At 45.8% G+C, this 25,798-nt stretch overlaps 3 protein-coding genes across 5 annotated transcripts in view; 2 read left to right on the top strand and 1 right to left on the bottom strand.

Annotated features, from left to right (window-relative positions):
* Positions 1–13,819, bottom strand: part of mogat3a (monoacylglycerol O-acyltransferase 3a) — a 119,778-nt gene extending 105,959 nt beyond the window's left edge. For 2 of the 3 annotated variants that reach the window (XM_069175578.1, XM_069175580.1), the window contains exons 1-7: positions 13,729–13,819; positions 10,974–11,152; positions 10,795–10,855; positions 10,460–10,603; positions 7,568–7,698; positions 7,413–7,456; positions 7,245–7,335 (exon numbers count right to left, since the gene is read on the bottom strand). In XM_069175578.1, the coding sequence (XP_069031679.1) occupies positions 7,245–7,335; positions 7,413–7,456; positions 7,568–7,698; positions 10,460–10,603; positions 10,795–10,855; positions 10,974–11,152; positions 13,729–13,819 (741 nt within the window). Of the gene's footprint in view, positions 1–5,465; positions 5,631–7,244; positions 7,336–7,412; positions 7,457–7,567; positions 7,699–10,459; positions 10,604–10,794; positions 10,856–10,973; positions 11,153–13,728 lie in introns of those variants that run through there. The other variant, XM_069175581.1, reaches the window with a different exon arrangement.
* A 6,932-nt stretch (positions 13,820–20,751) lies between these two features.
* On the top strand, positions 20,752–22,694 carry LOC138214190 (uncharacterized). Its single transcript, XM_069175582.1, has 4 exons — positions 20,752–21,084; positions 21,232–21,714; positions 21,833–22,339; positions 22,419–22,694. Exons 1-4 carry the CDS (start codon positions 21,055–21,057, stop codon positions 22,692–22,694), a joined length of 1,296 nt encoding a protein of 431 aa, XP_069031683.1. The 5' UTR covers positions 20,752–21,054.
* Positions 22,670–24,828, top strand: LOC138214191 (involucrin-like). Its single transcript, XM_069175583.1, has 4 exons — positions 22,670–22,813; positions 22,904–22,975; positions 23,146–23,205; positions 23,291–24,828. Exons 1-4 carry the CDS (start codon positions 22,765–22,767, stop codon positions 24,208–24,210), a joined length of 1,101 nt encoding a protein of 366 aa, XP_069031684.1. The 5' UTR covers positions 22,670–22,764; the 3' UTR covers positions 24,211–24,828.
* The last annotated feature ends 970 nt before the right edge of the window (positions 24,829–25,798 follow it).

Raw genomic sequence — 25,798 nt, 5'->3', positions numbered from 1 at the left:
CAGCATCACGTCAGCATCACGTCAGCATCACGTCAACATCACGTCACGTCAACATCACGTCAACATCCGTTCACGTCAACATCACGTCAACATCACGTCAGCATCACGTCAACATCACGTCAGCATCACGTCAGCATCATGTCAACATCACGTCAGCATCACGTCAGCATCACGTCAGCATCACGTCAGCATCACGTCAACATCACGTCACGTCAACATCACGTCAACATCCGTTCACGTCAACATCACGTCAACATCACGTCAACATCACGTCAGCATCACGTCAACATCACGTCAACATCACGTCACGTCAACATCACGTCAACATCATGTCAGCATCACGTCAACATCACGTAAGCATCACGTCAACATCACGTCAACATCACGTCAACATCACGTAAGCATCACGTCAGCATCACGTCAGCATCACGTCAACATCACGTCACGTCAACATCACGTCAACATCCGTTCACGTCAACATCACGTCAACATCACGTCAACATCACGTCAGCATCACGTCAGCATCACGTCAGCATCACGTCAGCATCACGTCAACATCACGTCAGCATCACGTCAGCATCACGTCTACATCACGTCAGCATCACGTCAACATCACGTCAGCATCACGTCAACATCACGTCAACATCACGTCACGTCAACATCACTTCAGCATCACGTCAACATCACGTCAGCATCACGTCAACATCACGTCAACATCACGTCAACATCACGTCAACATCACGTCACGTCAACATCACTTCAGCATCACGTCAACATCACGTCAGCATCACGTCAGCATCACGTCTACATCACGTCAGCATCACGTCAACATCACGTCAGCATCACGTCAGCATCACGTCAACATCACGTCAACATCACGTCACGTCAACATCACTTCAGCATCACATCAGCATCACGTCAGCATCACGTCAGCATCACGTCAACATCACGTCACGTCAACATCACTTCAGCATCACGTCAACATCACGTCAGCATCACGTCAACATCACGTCAACATCACGTCACGTCAACATCACGTCAGCATCACGTCAGCATCACGTCAACATCACGTCAACATCACGTCACGTCAACATCACTTCAGCATCACGTCAGCATCACGTCAACATCACGTCAACATCACGTCAGCATCACGTCAGCATCACGTCAGCATCACGTCAACATCACGTCAACATCACGTCAACATCACCTCAACGTCACGTCAACATCACCTCAACATCACGTCAACATCACGTCAGCATCACGTCAGCATCACGTCAGCATCACGTCAACATCACGTCAGCATCACGTCAGCATCACGTCAGCATCACCTCAACATCACGTCAACATCACGTCAGCATCACGTCAGCATCACGTCAACATCACGTCAGCATCACGTCAACATCACGTTAGCATCACGTCAGCATCACGTCAGCATCACGTCACGTCAACATCACTTCAGCATCACGTCAGCATCACGTCAGCGTCACGTCAACATCACGTCACGTCAACATCACGTCAACATCACGTCAGCATCACGTCAACATCACGTCAGCATCACGTCAACATCACGTCAACATCACGTTAGCATCACGTCAGCATCACGTCAGCATCACGTCACGTCAACATCACGTCAACATCACGTCAACATTACGTCAGCATCACGTCAGCATCACGTCACGTCAACATCACGTCAACATCACGTCAGCATCACGTCAACATCACGTCAGCATCACGTCAACATCACGTCAGCATCACGTCAACATCACGTCAGCCTCACGTCAGCATCACGTCACGTCAGCATCACGTCAGCATCACGTCAACATCACGTCAACATCACGTCAGCATCACGTCAGCGTCACGTCAACATCACGTCACGTCAACATCACGTCAACATCACGTCAGCATCACGTCAGCATCACGTCAACATCACGTCAGCATCACGTCAGCATCACGTCAACATCACGTCAACATCACGTCAGCATCACGTCAGCATCACGTCACGTCAATATCACGTCAGCATCACGTCAACATCACGTCAACATCACGTCAACATCACGTCAGCATCACGTCAACATCACGTCAACATCACGTCACGTCAGCATCACGTCAGCATCACGTCACGTCAGCATCACGTCAACATCACGTCAACATCACGTCAACATCACGTCAGCATCACGTCAGCATCACGTCAACATCACGTCAACATCACGTCACGTCAGCATCACGTCAGCATCACGTCACGTCAGCATCACGTCAACATCACGTCAACATCACGTCAGCATCACGTCAGCATCACGTCACGTCAATATCACGTCAGCATCACGTCAACATCACGTCAACATCACGTCAGCATCACGTCAGCATCACGTCACGTCAATATCACGTCAGCATCACGTCAACATCACGTCAGCATCACGTCAACATCACGTCAGCATCACGTCAGCATCACGTCAGCATCACGTCAACATCACGTCAACATCACGTCACGTCAGCATCACGTCAGCATCACGTCACGTCAGCATCACGTCAACATCACGTCAACATCACGTCAGCATCACGTCAACATCACGTCAGCATCACGTCAACATCACGTCACGTCAGCATCACGTCAACATCACGTCAACATCACGTCAGCATCACGTCAACATCACGTCACGTCAGCATCACGTCAACATCACGTCAACATCACGTCAGCATCACATCAACATCACGTCAACATCACGTCAACATCACGTCAACATCACGTCAGCATCACGTCAGCATCACGTCACGTCAGCATCACGTCAACATCACGTCAACATCACGTCAGCATCACGTCAGCATCACGTCAACATCACGTCACGTCAGCATCACGTCAACATCACGTCAACATCACGTCAGCATCACGTCAGCATCACGTCAACATCACGTCAACATCACGTCAGCATCACGTCAGCATCACGTCAACATCACGTCAACATCACGTCAGCATCACGTCAACATCACGTCAACATCACGTCAACATCACGTCAGCATCACGTCAACATCACGTCAGCATCACGTCAACATCACATCAACATCACGTCAGCATCACGTCAACATCACGTCAACATCACGTCAGCATCACGTCAGCATCACGTCAGCATCACGTCACGTCAGCATCACGTCAACATCACGTCAGCATCACGTCAGCATCACGTCAGCATCACGTCAACATCACGTCACGTCAGCATCACGTCAACATCACGTCAACATCACGTCAACATCACGTCAGCATCACGTCAACATCACGTCAACATCACGTCAACATCACGTCAGCATCACGTCAACATCACGTCAACATCACGTCAACATCACGTCAGCATCACGTCAACATCACGTCAACATCACGTCAGCATCACGTCAACATCACGTCAACATCACGTCAACATCACGTCAGCATCACGTCAGCGTCACGTCAACATCACGTCACGTCAACATCACGTCAACATCACGTCAGCATCACGTCAGCATCACGTCAACATCACGTCAGCATCACGTCAGCATCACGTCAGCATCACGTCAACATCACGTCACGTCAGCATCACGTCAACATCACGTCAACATCACGTCAACATCACGTCAGCATCACGTCAACATCACGTCAACATCACGTCAACATCACGTCAGCATCACGTCAACATCACGTCAACATCACGTCAACATCACGTCAGCATCACGTCAACATCACGTCAACATCACGTCAGCATCACGTCAACATCACGTCAACATCACGTCAACATCACGTCAGCATCACGTCAGCATCACGTCAACATCACGTCAACATCACGTCAGCATCACGTCAACATCACGTCAACATCACGTCAACATCACGTCAGCATCACGTCAACATCACGTCAACATCACGTCAACATCACGTCAGCATCACGTCAACATCACGTCAACATCACGTCAACATCACGTCAGCATCACGTCAGCATCACGTCAACATCACGTCAGCATCACGTCAACATCACGTCAACATCACGTCAACATCACGTCAACATCACAGTAACACCTTTCAAACCTTTTGTATTTTTGATGGAAGGTGACATGACGATGAAGATGTTTCTTCCTCTGAAGCTACACAGCGGTTGTTAGTTAGCGGCTGCCGTGATCTTCCAAATGATGGTTGCTAGGTAAGTATTGCTAATGGTGGTTTAACAGTGGTTGCTAGGAAACCAATAAATGATCAAAAAGTTATTTCTCAGATGAAACATTGTGGTTGGTATGTGGTTACAAGAGCTTTGTACATTGTTGCTAAGCATGTTTAGGTTGTGAAAATAAAATGTGGGTGTTGCTAATGTAGTTTTTACATAACGGTTGGACCAGTCGCTCAGTTTTCAGACGGCGGCCACAGTTGTTGACGATGGTCCAGGATGGACACATTTAAATTGCGTTAATTGTTCATTGTTTTTCTTGGTTTGTAAAATAATGTTATGTGTTATTTTATATGTTGTATAAATCGTATCGACACCATATAAAGTTTAAAGACCCCAGGAAGAGTAGCTGCTATACAAGAGTTACTGGGGAGCTAAACAAACAAACAAACAAACAAACACTGTGGTTGCTAAGGAACTGTCATGTATCACAGTTTCTCACGAAGACATACATAAACGTAAACATATTTACATAGATAGATACACTGCTCCAAAAAATAAAGGAACACTTAAACAACATCCTAGATCTCAATGAATGAAATCTTCCAGTTCAAATCTTGATTCATTACATAGTGGAATGTGTTGAGAACAAAATAACATCAGAATGATCAATGGAAATCAGAATCATTATCCATGGAGGTCTGGATTCAGAATCATACTCCAAATAAAAGTGGAAAAATCAGATCACAGGCTGATCCAACTTCTGTGGAGATTCCTGAAGACAAGTCCAAATGAGTCTCAGTAGTGTGTGTGTCCTCCACGTGCCTGTATCACTCCCTACAACGCCTGGGCATGCTCCTGATGAGACCACGGATGTTCTCCTGAGGGATCTCCTCCCAGACCCGGATCAAAGCATCGGTCCACTCCCGGACAGTCTGCGGTGGACGTGGCGTCGGCGGACGGAACGAGACGCGATGTCCCGGATGTGCTGGATTGGATTCAGGTCTGGGGGACGGGCGGGCCGGTCCGGAGCATCGATGCCTTCATCGTGCAGGAACTGCTGACACACTCCAGCCACATGAGGCCGAGCATTGTCCTGCATCAGAAGAACCCAGGACCCGCTGCACCAGCAGATGGTCTTCAACGGGTCTGAGGATCTCATCCCGGGACCTGATGGCAGTCAGGGTACCTCTGGCTAGCACACGGAGGGCTGCGCTGCCCTCCGAAGAAACGCCTCCCCAGACCGTCGCTGACCCGCCGCCGACCCGGTCCCGCTGGAGGATGTTGCAGGCAGCAGAACGTTCTCCACGGCGTCTCCAGACTCCATCACGTCTGTCACATGTGCTCAGTGTGAACCTGCTCTCATCCGTGAAGACCGCAGGACGCCGACGGAGAAGCTGCCGATCTCGGTGTTCTCCGGTAAAGTCCGGTCGCCCCGCACGGTGTTGGGCTGTGAGCACAGACCCCACTTGTGGACGTCGGGTCCTCGTACCGCCCTCATGGAGTCTGTTTCTGACAGTTTGAGCAGAAACATGCACATTAGTGGCCTGCTGGAGGTCATTTTGTAGGGCTCTGGCAGCGCTCCTCCTGCTCCTCCTTGCACAAAGGAGCAGATAGCGGTCCCGCTGCCGGGTTGTTGTCCTCCTACGTCCCCCTCCACGTCTCCTGGTGGACCGGCCCGTCTCCCGGTATGTCCTCCGTCCTCTTGACACTGTGCTGACAGACACAGCAAACCTTCTTGCCACAGTGTGCATTGATGTGCCATCCTGGATGAGCTGCACTACCTGAACAACTTCTGTGGGTTGGAGACACCTCATGCTCCCTCTAGTGGTGAGGACACTGGCAAAATGCAAAAGGGACCAACGATCATCCAGAAAGGACGAGGACAGAGAAACGGTCTGTGGTCACCACCTGCAGAACCGTTCCTTTATAGGGTTGTCTTGATAATTGCCTCATTTCCACCTGTTTGTTCCATTTGTACAACAGCAGGTGAAACTGATCCTCAATCAGTGTTGATCCAAACTGGACAGCTGGATTTCACACAAGTGGGATTGACTGGAGTTATATTGAGTTTTTAAGTGGTCCCTTTATTTTTTGGAGCAGTGTATATATATATATATATAAACAGCTCTGTATAAAATGAAGAGACCTCTCCAAATGTTTCTTAAATCAGCATCTCGACGTGTACGGCAGCCGTTGCATTCCAGTCTGTTGAATTCCAATAGATTCTACTTGATGAGGTACTGATCAGGTGATCAACTGATTCTACTTGATCAGGTGATCACCTGAACCAGATCTGATTTAATGAAGAAAAGTATAAAACCAGTGCTGTGGTCATCACTATCCTCTTACAATAGGACCAGCTGAATGGCAGGAACAGTGCTAGTAGAACCTTCTAATGTAATTGGAGCTACAGACATTAGGGACAACAAAGCTGCATACATTAGGGACAACAAAGCTGCAGACATTAGGGACAATAAAGCTGCAGACACTAGGGACAACAAAGCTGCATACATTAGGGACAACAAAGCTGCATACATTAAGGACAACAAAGCTGCATAAATTAGGGACAACAAAGCTGCATACATTAGGGACAAAAAATATATAGACATTAGGGACAACAAAGCTACAGACACCAGGGACAACAAAGCTACAGACACAAGGGACAACAAAGCTACAGACACCAGGGACAACAAAGCTACAGACACAAGGGACAACAAAGCTACAGACACAAGGGACAACAAAGCTACAGACATCAGGGACAACAAGGCTACAGACATCAGGGACAACAAAGCTACAGACCAGCAGAGGACCCAAAACGACTCTCCACTGTCTATGTCTATATGTCTACGTGAGATGTCTACGTATATCTGTCTACGTTATATGTCTATGTATACATGTCTACATATATATATATATATATATATATCTGTGTATATATATCTACGCATATATATATATATATATATATATATATATATATATATCTATGTATATATCTACGTATATATATCTACGTATATATATATCTATGTATATATAGAAAGTCAGATAGATATATATCTACGTATATATACGTATATATATATATATATATGTCAGGTTGTGGTGAGCGTGACCTCTGACCTGCAGCGTCCTCAGAGGAGACCCAGTGGGATTCTGCATCTGATCGAACAGCTCGTTCTCTCCAAAAGAAAAAACTGGAACCAGCTGAGCTCTGCAGACACAAATGGTCAATACAGCGTTTAAGGCCCCGCCCCTCTAAACCCCACCTACTCAATAAGCTCCACCCACCCGTGTTTGAGAGCCAGTTTGATGAAGCCTTTCCTGTTCATGACCTGAAAAACAAAAGTTAAAATGTAACGACCAAAAAACAGAAAACAGAGACAGACAGGCAGATAGACAGGCAGACAGACAGGCAGGCAGATAGACAGGTAGGTTAAAGTTACCTGCAGTGTTAAAGCTCCTGGCCGAGCATCCAGAGCCTCTGGAGCTCCGCCCACTGCGATGACAGCAACGTTTCCTCCTTGAGGACGACTGACCAGGTGGGACAGACTGGACTTACAGCTGGACACCAGACCTGAGGGACAGACAGGTGAGGGACAGATAAGATGGGCCACATCCCAATGTCCATAGATATATAGATATCTATGTATAATATTTTTCATTATTCATTTAAGCATTAATTAGGACCCGAGCACCAAGCACTGATGTGAAAGCCCTGTTGTATTTGGTAAAAATGTTCTCGTTCTTGGTAGTTAGTCGTTGTTCTTCTTACGTAAAGTGATTTTCCTTTTTGGAGACTTTATCATATTCAAAAACTCATGAAAGTAGAAACACATTTGTCTCCCGGCGAAACATTTCGTTTTCTAGTGGAGTCGCGAGTGGGCGTGGCCAAACGGCTCGAGAGCGCCCCCTACAGAGATGCCCCAGCGACCACATTTACCTAAATTCACCAAATCCGGTGGACACGTGTATCACACCTAGATGCACAAAAAAGTTACATTGCATCGTTACGTCAACTCGACAGGAAGTCCACCATTTTGAATTTAGTTGCCATTTTGGGCGATTCTGACACGTTGTACTTTGTCGAACTCCTCCGAGGGATTTTGTCCGACTGACTTGAATTTAGTTTCTATGGATAGAAAACATGTTTGGGATTAAAAGTTGTATAAATAATTCGTTTTCATCGATGTGTGTGCCCGTGAGAGGCGGCCATTTTGAGCGTCTCGCCATGAAACTACGAGTTGCTTTAAATCTTATGTACATGGACCGACCTTCTCCAAACATCACAGGTATGATAACAGCCCCGCCCTGAAGACCCCTGTGGGGGAATATTCACTCATAGCTAGCGCCCCCTGCTGGAGACAGGAAACGAGACAAAAATAGCAACTTTAAGTGGGTATACGCGGTCCCTCGCGCACTGCACGTCACGGAGACGGCTTCGGGGAGAGGCGGCTTCGGGGACGCGGCTTTGGGGAGGCAGCGCACCGGACTGCGAGGGCCCGTACATCACTGCTTGCAGTTTTAATTTTTTTATGTTTTTTGGAGGTGAGGTGTATTTTCTTGTTCAGTGGTGAGTCCCGGACCCCGGAGGACGGACCGACGGTCCCGGACCCCGGAGGACGGGATGGTCTTGTGTCTCGTGAAAATGTGACATCAACAGTCGCCGTGTCTTCAGCTGTCAGCTGACCTGTATTCACGGAGCTTTAGATCGCCATGGAAACAGACCAACACCTGAGGAGGCTTTATCTCCTGACCGCTGCCTGATTGGTGGAAACATTTCAAAATTAAAACTGCAAGCAGTGATGTACGGGCCCTCGCACTCCAGCGCCGCTTCCCCGAAGCCGCCTCCCCGACGTGCAGCGCGCGAGGGACCGCATATACCTGCTTAAAGTTGCTATTTTTGTCTCGTTTCCTGTCTCCAGCAGGGGGCGCTAGCGAGCCGTTTGGCCACACTGACTCGCAAAACACATCAGATGTATCGTCTCACCACGCCAGACGTATGTCACTCGTTTCGTGAGGTTTCAAGAATCCTTTGACCTTAAACATCAACTTCCTGTGTCACGTCGAGACATCCAACTTTGCCGCATCGTCACGGCGACGCCCATTGACAAAGTCAAACAAATGTCTCAATATATCATCAACTACATGTTTAGGTTATTGTGACCCGACTTTAGGTTCATGGGATCAACCAGCTCGACGTAGAATGTGAAAGTATGAAAAGTGTCATTTCCAGTGGCCAACAGGGGGCGCTATGACTATGAGCGAATATTACCACACAGGGGTCTTCAGGGCAGGGCTGTTATCATACCTGTGATGTTTGGAGAAGGTCGGTCCATGTACATAAGATTTAAAGCAACTCGTAGTTTCATGGTGAGACACTCAAAATGGCCGCCTCTCACGGGCACACACATCGATGAAAACAAATTATTTTGATAACTTTTAATCCCAAACATGTTTTCTATCCAGAGAACCGAAATTCAAGTCGGTCCGACAAAATCCCTCGGAGGAGTTCAACAAAGTACACTGTGTCAGAATCGCCCAAAATGGCAACTAAATTCAAAATGGTGGACTTCCTGTCGAGTTGACGTCACGGTGCGATGTAACTTTTTTGTGCGTCTAGGTGTGATACACCTGTCCACCGGATTTGGTGAATTTAGGTAAATGTGGCCGCCGGGGCATCTCTGTAGGGGGCGCTCTCGAGCCGTTTGGCCACGCCCACTAGCGACTCCACTAGAATACTAAATTTTTCACCGGGAGACAAATGTGTTTCCACTTTCATGAGTTTTTGAATATGATAAAACCTCCAAAAAGGAAAATCACTTTACGTAAGAAGAACAACAACCAAGAACATTTTTACCAAATACAACAGGGCTTTTGCACCGATGCTCGGGTCCTAATAAAGCTGCTGAGTGTACGAGACACTTCACGTGTCCACGGGTCACATGAGCCTGTCTGTCTCTCAGGGGAGTCACACCGACCTTTCACTGTGTGTCCACACTGATGAGACAACACTGAAATACATGAACCCATGTGACCTCCCAGCAGGGCCAGACAGCCAATCACAGAGCTCGACTCGGTCTCCTCCTCCTGCTGTGACCTGAAGCCCAGTGTTAACTGAGAGCGAAGAGACAGAGGACAGAGGGACACATAAAGGATAGAGAACAGACGGACAGATGGAGGACATAGGGAGGACAGAGAGACAGACAGAGGACGGAGGACAAAGGGACAGAGGAAGGACAGAGACAGACAGGATGGAGGACAGAGAGACAGACAGAGGATAGCGAGACAGACAGAGGACAGAGAGACAAACGGAGGACAGAGAGACAGACAGGTACCTCCACACATGATGTAGTCTCTGAAGACCGGGACTCTGAACCAGAACGGCAGCATCAGCAGGTGAGACTTCAGTCCAGGAAACAGACGCGAGAAACCGGTCGCCTCCGTACAGAAGTTACCGAACGCCCCCGCTACCAGCACACCTGAGAGACAGACAGGTAGAGACAGACAGGTCAGCACAGCTACCAGCACACCTGAGAGACAGACAGGTAGACAGACAGGTCGGCACAGCTACCAGCACACCTGAGAGACAGACAGGTAGACAGACAGGTCAGCACAGCTACCAGCACACCTGAGAGACAGACAGGTAGAGACAGACAGGTGTGTCTCTCACCATGTGGGTGGAATCCGAAGATGTAGTTCTTCTTTGGATCCAGATTGACTGTTTTGATCAGCTGCAGACACAAATCAATAATCAATAATCAATAACCAACAACCAATCATCAATCACCAACAACTAATCACCAATCATCAGAACAGCTGATTGACCAATGGCGATCAATATAAACTCACCCTCAGAGGGTAGTAGTCCCTGAAGTACTCCCACACAGTCCAGCTCCTGACCCAGGCTGACCTCCGACCCCCGCTAGTGGGTGTGTCCCAGTCCAGTAACAGCCAACCAGCATAGAGCAGAGCCAGCATCCACCAATCAGAGAGAGCCAGGAGGATGAAGGCAGCCAGACAGCACTGAGCTGAGAGAGACAGTTGAGTCACACAGACAGACAGACAGACAGACAGGTGAGTGAGTGAGACAGACAGACAAGTTCAGGTTCAGGCTTAGGCTTAGGTTTAGGTTCAGGTTTAGGTTCAGGTTCAGGTTTACGATTAGGTTCAGGTTTATGTTTAGGTTTACGGTTAGGTTCAGTTTTATGGTTAGGTTTATGGTTAGGTTCAGGTTCAGGTTTATGGTTAGGTTCAGGTTTACGGTTAGGTTCAGGTTTATGTTTAGGTTTAGGTTTAGGTTTAGGTTCAGGTTTATGGTTAGGTTCAGGTTTAGGTTCAGGTTTATGGTTAGGTTCAGGTTTACGGTTAGGTTCAGTTTTATGGTTAGGTTTATGGTTAGGTTCAGGTTCAGGCTTATGGTTAGGTTCGGGTTTAGGTTCAGGTTTATGGTTAGGTTCAGGTTTAGGTTTATGATTAGGTTCGGGTTCAGGTTCAGGTTTAGGTTCGGATTTAGGTTCAGGTTCAGGTTTAGGTTTATGATTAGGTTCGGGTTTAGGTTCAGGTTTAGGGTTATGATTAGGTTCAGGTTTATGGTTAGGTTCGGATTTAGGTTCAGGTTTATGGTTAGGTTTAGGTTCAGGTTTATGTTTAGGTTTATGGTTAGGTTCGGGTTTAGATTCAGTTTATGGTTAGATTTAGGTTCAGGTTTAGGGTTATGATTAGGTTCAGGTTTATGGTTAGGTTCGGGTTTAGGTTTAGACAGATTATTATTATTAGATTATTATCTGCAGTGTTCAGAGTTAATTCAGTGATTGCAGTCCAAGCAACAGACCATAATACTCCCCCCCGCCATGCTTCACTGCAGGTCTGAGCTCCTGTGGACAGGACCAACATTAATACAAGATATTATATTAAAATGAATAAAATCAGGAAAATCCTTCCTCAGCGTGATGCAGAAAAACTCATTCATGTGTTTGTTACTTCTAGACTAGATTATTGTAATTCCTTGTTGTTAGGATGTCCACATTACTCGTTAAAAACCTGCAGCTGATCCAAAATGCTGCAGCAAGAGTACTGATGGGATTTATCAAGAGAGATCATATTTCTCCAGTTTTATCTTCTCTTCACTGACTTCCTGTTAAATCAAGAATAGAATTTAAAGTTCTCTTGATGACTTACAAAGCTCTACATGACCAGGCTCCATCATATCTTAGAGATCTTATAGAACCATATAATCCTAGCAGAGCACTTCTCTCTCAGTACGCTGGTCTACTTGTGGTTCCTAGAGTTTCCAGAAGTAGAATGGGAGGCGGAGCTTCAGTGTTCAGGCTCCTCCCCTGTGGAACCAGCTCCCAGTTTGTGTTGGAGGGGCAGAAACCCTCTCTAGCTTTAAGATTAGACTCAAAACGTTCCTTCTTGATAAAGCCTATAGTTAGGGCTGGCTCAGGTAGACCTGAACCAACCCTTAGTTATGCTGTTATAGGCCGAGGCTGCTGGAGGACCTCGTTACATGCTGAGCTTCTTTTCTTTCCTCCTACTCTTTAACTGACTCATACCTCACCATCTTTTTCTCTCCCATAGTTTCTTATTATTATCTGTTGTCTCCATTCAGTTCCTTCACTCGTGTAGTTTCTGTTCTTTCTTTTCCAGATGTCCCGTCATGGAGCTGCATGTCTCTGCTCTGTGATTGTCGTCTCCATCAACAGTTCTTCTCTTCTATCTCTATGCTGTCCTTTTCTCTCTCTGCTCTCCTCTCACCCCAACCGGTCGAGGCAGATGCTCCGCCCACCTCTGATCCTGGTTCTGTTAACAGATGCTCCGCCCACCTCTGATCCTGGTTCTGATAACAGATGCTCCGCCCACCTCTGATCCTGGTTCTGTTAACAGATGCTCCGCCCACCTCTGACTTTCTTCCCTCTGTTGGAGGTTTTTCTCCCTTAAAGAGGAGTTTTTTTCCCTCCTACCTTATGTGGGAATTATTGAATTATTGAATTGTTGAATTGTTGAATTGTTGGTTTGTCTGTATAATTTTGTAAAGTTTAGCTGTAAAGACTTTAATGTGTTAAGTGCCATGAAATAACCTGTGTTGTGATTTATATAAATAAAGTTGAATTGAATTGAACATGTGCCCTGTTCCTGAGGACACACAGTTCTGTCTCTGGTCCATCTGGTCCATTATTCCTAAAGGCTCAGACTGTACTTTTACTTTGAAAGTCTGTTTCCTGTCTCCCTGAGGACACCAGCAGCAGCAGAGGACTGCAGTGAACTTTGGTCTCCATGGAGACGTGTGAATGTGCTGCAGCAGTCAGTCCTGGACGAACTGTTTGAATTGTCACCGCTGGAGAAGATTTTAGTCTCCGGTTTAAATCTGTCAGACTCAGACTTCAGGACCTTTACTGTGAAGGGCTCAGAGCTCAGCATGATGACATCACACTTCAGAGCCTCACAGCTGGAAACAAGTGATGAGCTGCAGATGAAACTCTGATTTCTACTAATTCTGACCAATCAGAGACCTTCTCACTGTGATTGACATGCAGACAAACAAACATGAGAATATCCATGTGAATAATCCCGGATGAGGGTCAGACAGACAGGTGCTTGTTACCCAGAGCCAGGAAGGAGAAGACCCACTGCAGCACGGCGGCGGTCTGCAGCCGCCTCCGCAGCGGGACGTTCAGCGGGGCGAACTCGATCATCCTGCCGGCGGTCGCGCTCCTTCACCCGGCTGTGAGCGCTGCGTCGTCCTGGTACCTCCGCGTGGATGTCGGATCTGCTGCCTGCCTCTCTGTCTGTCTCTCTGTCTCTGTCTATCTGTCTGTCTGTCTGTCTGTCTCTCTCTGTCTGTCTGTCTCTCTGCCTGTCTGTCTCTCTCTGTTTGTCTGTCTCTCTGCCTGTCTGTCTCTCTCTGTTTGTCTGTCTCTCTGCCTGTCTGTCTCTCTCTGTCTGTCTCTCTGCCTGTCTGTCTCTCTCTGTCTGTCTCTCTCTGTCTGTCTGTCTCTCTCTGCCTGTCTGTCTCTCTGTCTGTCTCTCTCTGTCTGTCTGTCTCTCTGCCTGTCTCTCTCTGCCTGTCTCTCTCTGTTTGTCTGTCTCTCTGCCTGTCTGTCTCTCTCTGTTTGTCTGTCTCTCTGCCTGTCTGTCTCTCTCTGTCTGTCTCTCTGCCTGTCTGTCTCTCTCTGCCTGTCTCTCTCTGCCTGTCTCTCTCTGTCTGTCTGTCTCTCTGCCTGTCTCTCTCTGTCTGTCTGTCTCTCTGCCTGTCTCTCTCTGTCTGTCTGTCTCTCTGCCTGTCTGTCTGCTGTAGATATTACAGACTTTTTGTTAATTAAACTTAATAAACTTTACGCTCAACTCTCCCACTCCTTCCTGTCCTGCGCATGCGTACGGGGCTCCCTCCTGGGTGTGTTCCTCTTATCCAATCACAGCTCGTGACGAAGCGCGTCGGGAGCGAGCCTGGAGTGAAGCGCGTCGGGAGCGAGCCTGGAGTGAAGCGCGTCCCCGTTACGAAGACGCGGATAGAGTTCGTGTTGAACGTGACAATAAAGTTTGTTTAAATTTAATGTCTGTTTGTATTGATCAGTGATTATTGATGATGAATGGATGAATGATGGATTAACAGATGATTGATGGATTAACAGATGATTGATGGGTGGATTAATAGATGATTGATGGATGTATTAATAGATGATTGATGGATTAATAGATGATTGATGGGTGGATTAATAGATGATTGATAGGTGGATTAATAGATGATTGATGGGTGGATTAATAGATGATTGATGGATGTATTAATAGATGATTGATAGGTGGATTAACAGATGATTGATGGATTAACAGATGATTGATGGGTGGATTAATAGATGATTGATGGGTGGATTAATAGATGATTGATGGGTGGATTAATAGATGATTGATGGATGTATTAATAGATGATTGATAGGTGGATTAATAGATGATTGATGGATTAATAGATGATTGATAGGTGGATTAATAGATGATTGATGGGTGGATTAATAGATGATTGATAGGTGGATTAATAGATGATTGATAGGTGGATTAATAGATGATTGATGGGTGGATTAATAGATGATTGATGGGTGGATTAATAGATGATTGATGGGTGGATTAATAGATGATTGATGGATGTATTAATAGATGATTGATGGGTGGATTAATAGATGATTGATGGATGTATTAATAGATGATTGATGGGTGGATTAATAGATGATTGATAGGTGGATTAATAGATGATTGATGGGTGGATTAATAGATGATTGATAGGTGGATTAATAGATGATTGATGGATGGATTAATAGATGATTGATGGATGGATTAATAGATGATTGATGGGTGGATTAATAGATGATTGATGGATGGATTAATAGATGATTGATGGATTAATAGATGATTGATGGGTGGATTAATAGATGATTGATGGGTGGATTAATAGATGATTGATAGATGGATTAATAGATGATTGATGGATGGATTAATAGATGATTGATGGGTGGATTAATAGATGATTGATAGGTGGATTAATAGATGATTGATGGGTGGATTAATAGATGATTGATAGGTGGATTAATAGATGATTGATGGATGGATTAATAGATGATTGATGGATGGATTAATAGATGATTGATGGGTGGATTAATAGATGATTGATGGATGGATTAATAGATGATTGATGGATTAATAGATGATTGATGGATGGATTAATAGATGATTGATGGATGGATTAATAGATGATTGATGGATGGATTAATAGATGATTGATGGATTAATAGATGATTGATGGGTGGATTAATAGATGATTGATGGGTGGATTAATAGATGATTGATAGATGGATTAATAGATGATTGATGGATGGATTAATAGATGATTGATGGATGGATTAATAGATGATTGATGGATTAATAGATGATTGATGGATGGATTAATAGATGATTGATGGATGGATTAATAGATGATTGATGGATGGATTAATAGATGATTGATGGATTAATAGATGATTGATGGGTGGATTAATAGATGATTGATGGATGGATTAATAGATGATTGATGGATGGATTAATAGATGATTGATGGATGGATTAATAGATGATTGATAGATGGATTAATAGATGATTGATGGGTGGATTAATAGATGATTGATAGGTGGATTAATAGATGATTGATGGATTAATAGATGATTGATGGATGGATTAATAGATGATTGATGGATGGATTAATAGATGATTGATGGATTAATAGATGATTGATGGATGGATTAATAGATGATTGATGGATGGATTAATAGATGATAGGTGGATTAATAGATGATTGATGGATGGATTAATAGATGATTGATGGATGGATTAATAGATGATTGATGGATTAATAGATGATTGATAGGTGGATTAATAGATGATTGATGGGTGGATTAATAGATGATTGATAGATGGATTAATAGATGATTGATGGATGGATTAATAGATGATTGATAGATGGATTAATAGATGATTGATGGGTGGATTAATAGATGATTGATAGGTGGATTAATAGATGATTGATGGATTAATAGATGATTGATGGATGGATTAATAGATGATTGATAGATGGATTAATAGATGATTGATGGATGGATTAATAGATGATTGATGGGTGGATTAATAGATGATTGATGGGTGGATTAATAGATTAATAGATGATTGATGGATGGATTAATAGATGATTGATGGATGGATTAATAAATGATTGATGGGTGGATTAATAGATGATTGATGGATGGATTAATAGATGATTGATGGATTAATAGATGATTGATGGATGGATTAATAGATGATTGATGGGTGGATTAATAGATGATTGATGGATGTATTAATAGATGATTGATGGATGTATTAATAGATGATTGATGGATGGATTAATAGATGATTGATGGATGGATTAATAGATGATTGATAGGTGGATTAATAGATGATTGATAGGTGGATTAATAGATGATTGATGGGTGGATTAATAGATGATTGATAGGTGGATTAATAGATGATTGATGGATGGATTAATAGATGATTGATGGGTGGATTAATAGATGATTGATGGATGGATTAATAGATGATTGATGGATGGATTAATAGATGATTGATGGATGGATTAATAGATGATTGATAGGTGGATTAATAGATGATTGATAGGTGGATTAATAGATGATTGATGGGTGGATTAATAGATGATTGATAGGTGGATTAATAGATGATTGATGGATGGATTAATAGATGATTGATGGGTGGATTAATAGATGATTGATGGATTAATAGATGATTGATGGATGGATTAATAGATGATTGATAGATGGATTAATAGATGATTGATGGATGGATTAATAGATGATTGATGGGTGGATTAATAGATGATTGATGGATGGATTAATAGATGATTGATGTATTAATAGATGATTGATGGATGTATTAATAGATGATTGATGGATGTATTAATAGATGATTGATGGATGTATTAATAGATGATTGATAGGTGGATTAATAGATGATTGATGGGTGGATTAATAGATGATTGATAGGTGGATTAATAGATGATTGATGGGTGGATTAATAGATGATTGATGGATGGATTAATAGATGATTGATGGATGGATTAATAGATGATTGATGGATGGATTAATAGATGATTGATGGATTAATAGATGATTGATGGGTGGATTAATAGATGATTGATGGGTGGATTAATAGATGATTGATAGATGGATTAATAGATGATTGATGGGTGGATTAATAGATGATTGATAGATGGATTAATAGATGATTGATGGATGGATTAATAGATGATTGATAGATGGATTAATAGATGATTGATGGGTGGATTAATAGATGATTGATAGGTGGATTAATAGATGATTGATGGATTAATAGATGATTGATGGATGGATTAATAGATGATTGATGGATGGATTAATAGATGATTGATAGGTGGATTAATAGATGATTGATAGGTGGATTAATAGATGATTGATGGGTGGATTAATAGATGATTGATAGGTGGATTAATAGATGATTGATGGATGGATTAATAGATGATTGATGGGTGGATTAATAGATGATTGATGGATTAATAGATGATTGATGGATGGATTAATAGATGATTGATAGATGGATTAATAGATGATTGATGGATGGATTAATAGATGATTGATGGGTGGATTAATAGATGATTGATGGATGGATTAATAGATGATTGATGGATTAATAGATGATTGATGGATGGATTAATAGATGATTGATGGATGGATTAATAGATGATTGATGGGTGGATTAATAGATGATTGATGGATGGATTAATAGATGATTGATGGATTAATAGATGATTGATGGATGGATTAATAGATGATTGATGGATGGATTAATAGATGATTGATGGATTAATAGATGATTGATGGATTAATAGATGATTGATGGATGGATTAATAGATGATTGATGGATGGATTAATAGATGATTGATGGATTAATAGATGATTGATGGATGGATTAATAGATGATTGATGGATGGATTAATAGATGATTGATGGATTAATTGATGATTGATGGATGGATTAATAGATGATTGATGGATGGATTAATAGATGATTGATGGGTGGATTAATAGATGATTGATGGATGTATTAATAGATGATTGCTGGATGTATTAATAGATGATTGATGGATGGATTAATAGATGATTGATGGATGGATTAATAGATGATTGATAGGTGGATTAATAGATGATTGATGGGTGGATTAATAGATGATTGATAGGTGGATTAATAGATGATTGATGGATGGATTAATAGATGATTGATGGGTGGATTAATAGATGATTGATGGATGGATTAATAGATGATTGATGGATGGATTAATAGATGATTGATGGATGGATTAATAGATGATTGATAGGTGGATTAATAGATGATTGATAGGTGGATTAATAGATGATTGATGGGTGGATTAATAGATGATTGATAGGTGGATTAATAGATGATTGATGGATGGATTAATAGATGATTGATGGGTGGATTAATAGATGATTGATGGATTAATAGATGATTGATGGGTGGATTAATAGATGATTGATGGATTAATAGATGATTGATAGATGGATTAATAGATGATTGATGGATGGATTAATAGATGATTGATGGGTGGATTAATAGATGATTGATGGATGGATTAATAGATGATTGATGGATTAATAGATGATTGATGGATGGATTAATAGATGATTGATGGATGGATTAATAGATGATTGATGGATGGATTAATAGATGATTGATGGGTGGATTAATAGATGATTGATGGATGGATTAATAGATGATTGATGGATTAATAGATGATTGATGGATGGATTAATAGATGATTGATGGATGGATTAATAGATGATTGATGGATTAATAGATGATTGATGGATTAATAGATGATTGATGGATGGATTAATAGATGATTGATGGATGGATTAATAGATGATTGATGGATTAATAGATGATTGATGGATGGATTAATAGATGATTGATGGATGGATTAATAGATGATTGATGGATTAATAGATGATTGATGGATGGATTAATAGATGATTGATGGATGGATTAATAGATGATTGATGGATTAATAGATGATTGATGGATTAATAGATGATTGATGGATGGATTAATAGATGATTGATGGATGGATTAATAGATGATTGATGGATTAATAGATGATTGATGGATGGATTAATAGATGATTGATGGGTGGATTAATAGATGATTGATGGATGGATTAATAGATGATTGATGGATTAATAGATGATTGATGGATGGATTAATAGATGATTGATGGATGGATTAATAGATGATTGATGGATTAATAGATGATTGATGGATTAATAGATGATTGATGGATGGATTAATAGATGATTGATGGATGGATTAATAGATGATTGATGGATTAATAGATGATTGATGGATGGATTAATAGATGATTGATGGATGGATTAATAGATGATTGATGGATTAATAGATGATTGATGGGTGGATTAATAGATGATTGATGGATGGATTAATAGATGATTGATGGATTAATAGATGATTGATGGGTGGATTAATAGATGATTGATGGATGGATTAATAGATGATTGATGGATGGATTAATAGATGATTGATAGATGGATTAAACCCACCAATAAAGGAGATAAAGGAGTTCAGAAAGACATCAGAGTTGAATGAAGGTTTGAATGTTCACAGTAGATTCTGAGGACGTCAGTCCACCGGTACCGGTAATTGAAGAACCGACCCACTCCGACGGTAGGTGGCGGTATGCACCTATTACAGTTGGTTGCGATCCGCCAATAGAATCAGAGAAGAAGAAGAGTTTGGTGCCATTAACGGTGAGATTCGGTTTGTTTCGGGTTTTCTCTGTGAATTTCTGGCCCATTATGTTTGTTAGCAGCTGCTCGGTTCTGATCCGGTTCTGTTTAGCTTCTCAGCACGTCAGCTCGCTACACGTTAGCTCCTGAAATGCTAGCAGTAAAGATGCTGCGGCTAGCCTCTCCTGCTAGCGGTTAGCTATTCTGGTAAATAAGCTTCCATTATCGGACACGCCCTCGTCTGACCTCCACACGGCGCCGGTCCCGGGGACAGACTGTCCACACGGCGCCGGTCCCGGGGACAGACTGTCCACACGGTCCCGGGGACAGACTGTCCACACGGTCCCGCAGACAGACATGGTTCTGATGTCGGCTCCGCGGGACCAGTTCTGATGGATGCTGGCACCAGAGTCCGTTCAGAAAACCGCTTATTGAGTGTTTGTCCGCCTTTTGTTTTACGTGGAACAGAGCGGAGGTTCTGGGTTCGAGTTAACCCTAACCCTGTGGGGTATTGATCAGGAACGGGGAGCCGGTTCCGACCCGTGTTGGATGGGTTTGATGGCAGCATGTGGACCGCCGGGTGGAGAAACTTTAAAGTGGGTGGAATCTGAAGGGAGTCTGGAGCGGTGAAGCGTGACGTGATCGTGGAGTCGGAGTGATGTCATTCTTCTTCTGTGGTGTTGCCTCGAGAAGCGTCACTCTTCTTGAAACCTGATGATTACCTGTGTCTGTCTGATCACCAGGTCGTCATGGAGATCGCTGTTACCATGGAGGACCACGCTGACGTTGCCATAGCGAACAAGAGAGACGTCAGAGCCTCGGACCAAACGTCTCCTCCCGACAGAGAGAAGCCCGCCGCGCGCCAGACCCGCCGACGGGCCCTAGGGAGGCGGGTTCAGAGAGGAAAGAGGCGGGCCCCTGTAGAAAAGAGGCGGGGTCCCGGGGAGAAGAGGCGGGGTCAGAAACAAAAGAGGCGTGGTCAGGAGGAGCAGAAGGAGGGCGTGACGGTGAAGAGGATGCTGAGCGGGACGAAGCGCCGCTGGGATAAGAAACATTACTGCGTGTTCTGCCGCCGGCCGCAGGTGAAGATCGCCCGACACCTGCTGAGGAAACACGGAGAGCAGCAGGAAGTGGTGGCGGCCAGCGCGCTGCCCCCCGGATCCAAGCAGCGCCACCTGCTGCTGGAACACCTGCGCTGCAGAGGCAACTACCTGCACAACATCGAGGTCTGCTCACCTGCTCACCTGGTTACCTGCTCACCTGGTTACCTGCTCACCTGCTCACCTGCTCACCTGTACAACACTGAAGTCTGTCTGTCCCCCTGTCTGTCCCCCCGTCCCCCAGGTGATCCGACAGGGCAGCGGAGAGATCGTCCCGTGGCGTCAGCCCTCGGAGGACGTGGACGCGAGGAACTACCTGCCGTGTCCTCTGTGTCTGGGCTTCTTCCTGCGGTCCGACCTGTGGAAACATCAGGTGTCCTGCCGTAAGAAGCTGTCCATCGACGCCTCCGCAGCAGACACGACCTCTGACCCCGGGGACGCCACCCCCTCGGACCGCCCAGGTAAGTCGTCCCGTGAGCGGCCGGACGGCGGGACCCCAGAGGACGCACTCGATCCCTCAGACACGACCTCGGCGGAGCAGACGGGAACCTCTGAAGCTGGGACCGCGCCCTCGTCGACCTCTGACCCCAGGGTGGACCAGAACGTGACCCCTGACCCCGGCGTGAACCGGCCCAGGAAGCGGACGAGGGTCCAAGCTGCAGCGTCCCGTCTGCTGCCGATCTCCAGCGGAGCCTCGGAGAGCTGCAGCGAGATCCTGCACCGCATGAACCAGGACAACGTGTCCCACCAGGTCTGTCTGTCTGCCTGTCTGTCTGCCCGTCCATCCTTCTCCTGTCTCACCCATGTCTCACCCTTGTCTCACCCCCCAGGTGAAGTCTGATTGGCTGATCTGTAAGTATGGTAATAAGCTGATGGGGAACCAGGACGGGTGCCAGCGGAGGTACGACTACGTGAGCCAGAAGCTGCGTGAGCTCGGCCGGCTGCTGCTGGCCGCCAAGTCTCTGGACCCGGCGGTCCAGAACCTGCAGGACCTGCTGGCTCCGGGTCGCCTCAGCCTGGCGCTGGCTGCTGCCAGGAAGGCGTCGGGGGTACCGGTGGACCCGCCCCCCGCTGGCGGTGAAGACCACGCTGAAGACGGTGTGTGAGATCGCCATCGGAGAGAGTCTGCAGGACGGAGACTGGGAGGCTGCAGCCAAGACCACCGACTTCTACCACATGCTGGGGAGGGACTGGGACAACCTGGGCCTGCAGGGTCCACACACAGGTAACACCAGAACCCTGACCCGGTTCGCAAGAACCGCCCGCCGGTTTACATCCTAGACCCGGTCCCTCAACCACACCGTTCTCTCTGCAGCTGGTCCAGAGGACGGAGACGGGCCGAGGACACGAGTCCAGTCCAGAGACGACAAGGATCCGGGACCAGAGGGTGAGACCCCACACTGGACCTGGATCTGCTGGACTGGACCCTAACCGGGGTCCGGTCCAGCAGATCCAGGTCCGGGACCGGACCGCAGAACTAGACCCAGTCGTTCAGCATCTGAAGACCGCTTCTTAAAGTTCCTCCACCTGTCTGTCTCCACCCGTCTGTCTCCACAGTCCCATCTAAAGGCAGACCCGGTACCTCCATGGAGTCCAGGCTGCAGACTCCGGTCCCAGGTGGGTCCATTACTGATGTCCAGGAGTTCTGACCCGTGTCCTGGTGTCCCTGTGGTTCTGATCTGTCCCCTCACCTGTCCCTCAGTCCCCGTGGCTCCCAGGAAGGTCCGACGGCGTCCGTGGTCCTCCGCCGAGAAGGAGGCCATCTGGAGGCAGCTCGGAGCCCACGTCCTGTTCCAGACGGTACCGGGGAAGGAGGTCTGTCAGCGCTGTCTGGACCTGGAGCCCGTCCTCAGAGGACGGCACTGGAAGGACATCAAAAACCAGATCCACAACCAGATCCAGAGCCAGAAGAAGCAGCAGTTCCACGCTCAGATGGACCTCGAGGAGAACCAGGAACACCAGGACCACATCCAGGACCAGAACCAGAACCAGAAGAAGCAGCAGCAGCAGCAGTACCAGGCTCAAATGGATCAACAGGGCAAGGACCCCACCCAGAACCAGAAGAACCAGCAGTACCAGTCCCAGATGGATCAGCATGACCAGGACAGCAGCCAGAAGAGACAGCAGTACCACGTCCAGCTCAACCAGCAGGCCCAGGACAGCATCCAGAACCAGAAGAAGCAGCTGGACCAAACCCAGCTGGACCACCAAGCCCACCTTCACATTCACAAAAAGCAGCTGTGCCATGCTCGACTGGACCACCAGGACCACCAGGACCACAGCCAGGTCCATAAGAAGCAGCTGTACCAGATGGACCAGCAGAACCAGCCTCTGCAGACCCTGGACCGGGACACTTTGCTGACGGTCATACCATACGGACCTGACGGGCCACTTCGAGGCCCGGGCCACTCGCTGCTGGAGCGGGAACACACCATCAGTCCATACCCACTTCTGCACAGAACCGGGCCTCACATGGACCAGCTGCTATCCAGGGCGGACTGGGCCGAGGAATCTCTGGCTCAGAACTACCCGATCGGCAGGCAGCTGGGCAGGAACATGCTCCAGGAGGTTCCTCCAGGAGGACCGCCGCCCGGTCCACACGCTGGACATGTCCACTTCTGAAGGACAGCCTGAGAGACAGCCCAGCGCTGGCAGACAGGTCCAGTTCTAAAGAGCCTTGAACACTACTGGGCCCTCGTGAAGGGTCCTGAACACCCGAGTGAGGAACAAACAGAACCTCTGCTCCATCCCGGACCCTCCTGAAGGGGGACAGTCCCTGGACAAATTAAATGGGTCTTTGTCCTCCTCAGGACCATGTTAAGGTGCAGATTCAGGTCGAACCCAGTTCTGGTTCTGGTTCTGATCGGATCTGAAAGCTGTTGGGAGCAGCGGGATATGTTGCCGAGGCTCAGCAGAACCAGAAAGGGGGTGTTGTCTGTCCTACCGGACCCGGGGTCCGGTAGGGGTCCGGCTCTCAGTGGGTTCAGGTGGGTGGACGTCCTGGGACCTGACCCGTCCAGCTGTCTGTCCCCTGGTTCTGTTCGGTGGAAAGTTTTCTATATCTCTCTGTAACCACAAAGTGTTGTTGTCCGTGCTCCTGCTGCTCCGCTGAGGTTCTGGTTCCTCTGTGGTCTCAGCTGTGTCATCAGGTCCGGATCCATAAAGAACCGGTTCTGATGTCTGTCTCCAGTCGGTGGGACCGTTCTGTCCTTCAGGTTCTAATAAACGCATTCTACAGTGCTCAGTCTGCAGTTTCTGTCTCATGTAGCTCCTGTTTACTGGAGCAGGACCAGAACCAGGTCCTGACCCGGGTTCAGGTCCTGACCCTGGACACCACAGTTAATAAACATTATAAGATGTCCAACCTTTTAATAAAACCATGTTCTGTCTTCAGGACACATTCAGGAAATGTTTAGGACACATTCACATTCAGGACACGTTCAGGACAAATTCACATTCAGGACACATCCAGGACACATTCAGGACACATTCACCTTCAGGACACATCAACATTCAGGACACATTCAGGACACATTCACATCCAGGACACATCCAGGACACATTCAGGACACATTCACATTCAGGACACATTCATATTCAGGACAACTTCAGGACACATTCAGGACACATTAACATTCAGGACATATCCAGGACACATTCACATTCAGGACACATTCAGGACACATTCACATTCAGGACACATTCAGGACACCTTCAGGACACATTCACATTCAGGACATATTCAGGACACATTAACATTCAGGACATATTCAGGACACATTAATATTCAGGACACATTCAGGACACATTCACATTCAGGACACATTCAGGACACCTTAAGGACACATTCACATTCAGGACACCTTCAGGACACATTCAGGAAACTTTCAGGACACTTTCAAAGACACTTTCAGGACACATTCAGGATGCTTTCAGGACACATTCAGGACACATTCAGGACACATCCAGGACACATTCAGGACACATTCACATCCAGGACACATCCAGGACACATTCAGGACACATTCACATCCAGGACCCATCCAGGACACATTCACGACACATTCAGGACACATTCACATTCAGGACACATTAACATTCAGGACACATTCACATTCAGGACAACTTCAGGACAACTTCAGGACACATTCAGGACACATTCACATTCAGGACATATTCAGGACACATTCACATTCAGGACACCTTCAGG

This window comes from Embiotoca jacksoni, unplaced genomic scaffold (genome assembly GCF_022577435.1).
Source record: "Embiotoca jacksoni isolate LCO1_2020_lvr unplaced genomic scaffold, fEmbJac1.0.p SCAF_68, whole genome shotgun sequence".
NCBI classification, from domain to species: Eukaryota; Metazoa; Chordata; class Actinopteri; family Embiotocidae; genus Embiotoca; species Embiotoca jacksoni.
Note: the sequence above shows the minus strand (reverse complement) of the source record. Positions and strands in the feature narration are given on the sequence as shown.

Coding starts and splice junctions, on each gene's coding strand:
- LOC138214190 (XM_069175582.1), top strand. CDS start 21,055: ATGTGGACCGCCGGGTGGAGAAACTTTAAA. Junction 21,085..21,231: donor CCGGGTGGAGAAACTTTAAA/GTGGGTGGAATC, acceptor TCTGATCACCAG/GTCGTCATGGAGATCGCTGT. Junction 22,340..22,418: donor AGGACAACGTGTCCCACCAG/GTCTGTCTGTCT, acceptor CTCACCCCCCAG/GTGAAGTCTGATTGGCTGAT.
- LOC138214191 (XM_069175583.1), top strand. CDS start 22,765: ATGCTGGGGAGGGACTGGGACAACCTGGGCCTGCAGGGTCCACACACA. Junction 22,814..22,903: donor CCTGCAGGGTCCACACACAG/GTAACACCAGAA, acceptor TTCTCTCTGCAG/CTGGTCCAGAGGACGGAGAC. Junction 22,976..23,145: donor CAAGGATCCGGGACCAGAGG/GTGAGACCCCAC, acceptor CTGTCTCCACAG/TCCCATCTAAAGGCAGACCC.